A 6,000-nucleotide genomic window follows, 5' to 3' on the forward strand; every position below is an offset into this window, starting at 1 on the left:
CAATTATTCCCAATACTGAGTCCACCAATATCTTACAAGAGCAATATCTAACTTTCCAGTTTCTCTTCCTATGGCATAAAAATTCAAAACCTATCATCCTGGGACTTCCCTGGTGGCACAGTGGTTAAGAATCTGCCTGCCAATGCAGGGGTCATGGGCTTGAGCCCTGGTCCGGGAAGATCCCACATGCCGTGGAGCAACTAAGCCCGTGCACAACTACTGAGCCTGTGCTCTAGAGCCCACGAGCCACAACTACTGAAGCCCGGGCACCTAGAGCCCGTGCTCCACAACAAGAGAAGCCATCGCAACGAGAAGCCCACACACCGTAACGAAGAGTAGCCCCCGCTCGCCACAACTAGAGAAAGCCTGAGCGCAGCAATGAAGACCCAATGCAGCCAAAAATAAATAAATTTATTTAAAAAAAAAAAAAAACTATCATCCTAAGGAAAAGTCTGAAACACCTTTTCTCAAAACGTAACCTTTTCTTAAAAAAATAATGAAATATTTGACTCACAAATCCATATGAAGTGTTCAAGTTTAGCCCTATTACCTTGTGATTTTATTAAACAAATATAAGCTTACCTGCAACTGGGATATCACTATGCACTCGCTTCCAAGTCATTTACAATAATGTTAAATAGGACCATTTCAGGTAGCAAAACTGAAAATAGCACTATTTACAATTCTGTCCAGAAAAAAAAAAATCCCTTTATTACTATTATTTTCTTTTTTCTGTCTTAAAAGTCATCCCCCAGTTATCACATAACACACCTTCCCCTTCCAACTGGTCATTGATGGGAATTTTATCAAAGGTTTTTAGAAAATGTAAATGACTTAACATTCACTTGTTTTCCTGTGCCCATATTATTATTAAACATTTCAAAAATCACACTTAAATTAAGTGTAATGCTACCCCCCTTTAATGCTACTCTCCCAATCCAAAAACGTTAAGTTTAAATGTTCAATAATCTATTTTATTAGAGAATCCACCTACTCTAAGGATGCACTAAAGCTAAACAACTAGCTAGACACTTCACAGGAAAACTAGAAGGCTGGATTCAGAACAGCAGTGTGACACATAATGAAAGTGATCAATCATAAGCTCTAAACTTCAAATCCCAGTTCAGCAGCAAAGATCAACCATAAAAGAAATATGAAGTTGAGATTAATCACAAAAGGATTACACCATATATAAAAATTATACTTACATTTCGATGGAACTGTGTAAAGGACTGAATCATGTAGAATCGATGCATGTACACTATAGCAGTGTTGATGGTCAATTGTGAGCTAAAATGTTCAAGTTAAGGTCCCAAAACAGACGGGCAGTACAATTCCCAAAAATACAACCTCTATATCCTCCCAGAAGGACCATGCAGCCAAGCACAGTGGATGCCCCTAAATGAAAATCATACTTACCTCTCAGGGGTGTGGAGAAAGGGACACCTCCTACACTCTTAGTGGAAATGCAAATTGATGCAGCCGCTATGAAAAATAGTATGGAGGTTCCTTAAAAAACTAAAAATAGGGACTTCCCTGGTGGAGCAGTGGTTAAGAATCCGCCTCCCAATGCAGAGGACACTGGTTCGAGCCCTGGTCCAGGAAGATTCCCACATGCCGTGAAGCAATTAAGCCCGTGTGCCACAACTACTGAGCCTGCGCTCTAGAGCCCATGAGACACAGCTACTGGGCCCATGCACCACAACTACTGAAGCCCGTGCACCTAGAGCCCGTGCTCCGCAACAAGAGAAGCCAGCGCAATGAGAAGCCTGCACACCTCAACGAAGAATAGCCCCCACTCGCCGCAACAAGGGAAAGTCCGCACGCAGCAACGAAGACCCAACACAGCCAAAAATAAATAAATAAAATAAATAAATTTAAAAAAAAAAAAGAAAGAAAAGGTGCATGCACCCCAATGCTCATAGCAGCACTATTTACAATAGCCAAGGCATGGAAACAACCTAAATGTCCATCAACAGATGAATGGATAAAGACGATGTAGTGTATATATACAGAATGGAATACTACTCAGCCATAAAAAAAGAATGAAATAATGCCATTTGCAGCAACATGGATGGACCTAGAGATTATCATACTAAGTCAGTCAGAAAGAGAATGACAAATACCATATGATATCACTTAAATGTGGAATCTAAAATATGACACAAATGAACTCATTTATGAAACAGAAACAAACTCACAGACCCAAAAATCAAACTTATGGTTACCAAAGGGGGAAAAGGGATAAATTAGGAGTTTGGGATTAGCAGATACAAATGACTATATATATAATAAACAACAAGGTCCTACTGTATAGCACAGGGAACTATATTCAATATCCTGTAATAAACCATAATGGAAAAGAATATGAAAAAGAATATGTAGGGAATTCCCTGGCAGTCCAGTGGTTAGGACTCAGTGCCTTCACTGCCGTGGGCCTGGGTTCAATCACTGGTCGGGGAACTAAGTGCCCACAAGCTGTGTGGTGTGGCAAAAAAAAAAAAGAAGACTATGTATATATATGTATAACTGAATCACTTTGCTGTACACCTGAAACTAACATAACGTTGTACATCTATACTTCAACTTTAAAAAAAAAAAGAAAATCATACTTTCCTCTAAGAATTAAAAAGCAAATCTGTTCTTTCATCAATTAACTTCCAATTGACACTTAACACACTGTCTTATATGTAACAGATATTCACTATAAAGTTGCTGAATTAATAAACAAGCAAAGCTTCTCAGCATGTGGATCAAGAAGGAATATGAACAAAACTATGTAAGACCTAAACCTGTTACTTGCCTACTGAAAATCCTGCCAAGGTGATATCCTTGCACAGGATATCTCTTCAAATGATTTACAACATTCTCCCTGATCTGCCCCCTAGGTATGTCTCCACTTATCTCCTCACCTTCTAAGCTCCAGCAATTACCTTTTCAGTTCTACTTCTCTCTGGCACTCATAAGGTGATCCCTGGGACCAGAAACACTATGATTTGATATTCATTCAGTGAGTTATTTGATACTCACTAAAAAGAAAAACATTTTTTCTGCTTTTAATTTTTAAAGAGCTCCATTTCCAGTTATTACAAAATATTGGCTACAGTCCCTTGTTGTGCAATAAATCCTTATAGCCTAACTTACAGCCAGTAGTTTGCCCCTCCCTTCTGTCCCCACTGGTAACCACTAGTCTGTTCTCTATATCTGTGAATATGCCTTTTTGTTTTCACTAGTTTGTTGTATTTCTTAGGTTCCACATATAAATGATATCACACGATATTTGTCTTTCTCTGACTACTTCACTTAGTATAATCTCTAGGTCCATCCATGTTGCTGCAAATGGCATTATTTCATTCTTTTTTTATGGCTGAGTAGTATTCCATTGTGTATATATACCACATCTTCTTTATCCATTCATCCTTCAATGAACATTCAGGTTGCTTCCATACCTTGGCAATTATAAATAATGCTGCTATGAACACTGGGGTGCATGTATATTTTCAAATATGTGTTTTTGTTTTTTTCAGATATATACCCACGTGTGGAATTGCTGGGTCAAACAGCAGTTCTATTTTTAGCTTTTTGAGAAACCTCCATACTGTTTTCCACAGTGACTGCACCAAGCTACACTCCCACCAACAGTGTACAAGGGTTCCCTTGAAAAGAGAAACTTTTGAATGTCTTATTATAAAGACCTCAGAAAACAATGTGGGATATACAGAGATGAGACAGTACCACAATGGCAACAACCTTAATAACACACATGTAAAAAGGCAAGTGCTAGGATGCACTGAAACAGGATTTAAAAAAAAAAGAAAAAGGTTTAACTCAGTACTGACTGGATGCTTAGGAAACAAACTGGATACAGGCACCAAAGAGGACACCACTTTCGAAGTGAGCACAACCTTAAGACACAAACATACAGCCAGCAACACATTTAAATGGAAGCTGCACCCAAGAATAAATTTTCATTTCCTGAGTGGAAAGAACTTTATATAGCTTTCTCTGCTACAAAATGAGTAGGTTTTCTGACAAACAAAAACACTTAAAGGGAAAAAAAAATTCACTAAATCTCTGAAATATGAGGAAAACGAATATACATTAGCACTCTGAGTAACTTTAAAACACAGTATTTTATAAAAGGTTTTTTAGAACATTAGATCTGTAGGTCTACATCCCTACAAATCTACACTGACATCCTTCCTTCCTCTGAAATGCTATAAAACTCTTAACAGTAGCTACTTTAACATATGAGTGCCAAGCATTGTGTTGGGCACAGAAATCAAATTCATGAGTTATCGCCCCCATTTTACAGACAAGAAAACCAAGAATTCGACAGGTTTCTTAAACAACTAGTAAGGGGAAGGAACGGATTTTAAGCCAAAGCTGGGGCATTAATTCTAGACCACTCTCTTTATAAGACCTTCAGGTATCGAAATTTCTCAAAACTCTCTTTACACACTAAGTTCAAGAGGCAGCCATCAACAGTGAAATCTCCACCAGATCCCTAGGGCATAGTAGAAAAGCAGAATCTCGAAGTCACCGGAGTAGGAGATCAGAACACACCGAAAACAGACTACGAGGAAGAGGAGTTAAAACACAAAGCGGAAAGGATACGCGTTCCCAGCAAGGTTGATGGCACGGGTGAGCGAGCGGGAAATTAACTCGGCCTCGCTTCCCTCCAGCGAACACTTAACTTCAGTTCGCCCCATCGTAGGCTCTCCTAACTATACATCCAGTCCCTGCCCACCCTCTTCCCTTCTGTCTGACAGACCTTGAAGCCTGGACGCCCAAACAGGGCGGGACCTACTCCAAGGCCGAAGGCCTAGGCCGCAAGGATACACGTTAAGACGTTGGCCCATGTCCTGGAGCAGATTGGCCGCCTGCTGGCGATAAGAAAGTTCTTTATCGGGGTCCAGGCCAAAACGACGGGATGGGCTATTTTCCAGCTGTTCTCGAGTAAAATACCACCGTTTATTGTTGTTCTTTCTCTCTCCCTCCATAGTGCTTCAACCAAAAGGCAGCGGCGGCGGCTGCAAGCACTTCCCAGCGTCACCTAAGCGGCGACACACATCCGCTGTACGGAGACAACTGCGACGTGACAAACTTCCGCCAGGGGAGGACGGCTGGATTGTGACACGCTTCCGCCGACGGGTTGCTAAGTTAAAGAATCCACTTCCGGAACGGACCTCGGGTCACTCTGCAGCCGAGTTAACAGGCGGCAGGAAACACCTTGCGTCGAGGACACAGGCGCCAGTCATGTGACCCTTGAGAGGCAAGGTGCGGTTAGGAGCTCTCGTTCAAAAATAAACCACGTCTCTTCCCGCGAGAACTGGGTTCTGCCTTCGCGCGCTGAGCAGAGCTGAATGCGGCGTCCGCTCACGCGCCGCTGGGCGGTTCCTCGGAGAACTTCACTTGTGACGTAGGTGACGGTATAAAACTGGGCAGATGGCGAACTTAACAGAGAAAAGGGGTGAGACTGTCAAAAACTGAGAAAAGTAATCAAAGAGAGTAGCCCTACCGTATATTAGAACATAAAGCAACTGGAAAGCTCTCGCACTGTTGGTAGCAGTATAAATTACCCATTTGAAAAGCCGCGTTGCAATATGTAGCTAAAGCCTTGAAAACATTCCTTCGCCACGGTGGCCAACTTAAAGGAATAAAATGAAATTAATGGAAATAATTTAGTGCTTACCACAATGCTGACTCAAATATACTATCTCATTTAATTGATACAACCCCAAGAGGTAGTGATATTTTAATCCCTATTTTACGAACGGGTGAACTCCTTCCGGGTGGAAAGCTTCCACTCCCACCCTGCGCATGCACAGATTTGTAAATTCCTGCCACCTGTCAAGATGAATCCCAGCTGTTTTGAGGGCTGTTTGATCCTAGGCAAGATACTTAACTTCTCTGTGCCTCTTGTAAATGGTGTAGTACATGTGGTTTAGTTTCTAAAAAGGTTTAAATGAAGATTTAATGAGTTTAAAGCATTTATAT

At 41.0% G+C, this 6,000-nt stretch overlaps 1 protein-coding gene across 1 annotated transcript in view; it reads right to left on the reverse strand.

Annotated features, from left to right (window-relative positions):
* CCNT1 (cyclin T1) overlaps positions 1–5,063 on the reverse strand; it is a 29,003-nt gene extending 23,940 nt beyond the window's left edge. The window contains exons 1-2 of the mRNA XM_060024686.1: positions 4,843–5,063; positions 1,209–1,290 (exon numbers count right to left, since the gene is read on the reverse strand). Coding sequence (XP_059880669.1) covers positions 1,209–1,290; positions 4,843–5,003 — 243 coding nt within the window. The 5' untranslated portion in view covers positions 5,004–5,063. The remainder of the gene's footprint in view (positions 1–1,208; positions 1,291–4,842) is intronic.
* Positions 5,064–6,000: the final 937 nt, after the last annotated feature.

This window comes from Delphinus delphis, chromosome 11 (genome assembly GCF_949987515.2).
Source record: "Delphinus delphis chromosome 11, mDelDel1.2, whole genome shotgun sequence".
Classification (NCBI taxonomy): Eukaryota; Metazoa; Chordata; class Mammalia; order Artiodactyla; family Delphinidae; genus Delphinus; species Delphinus delphis.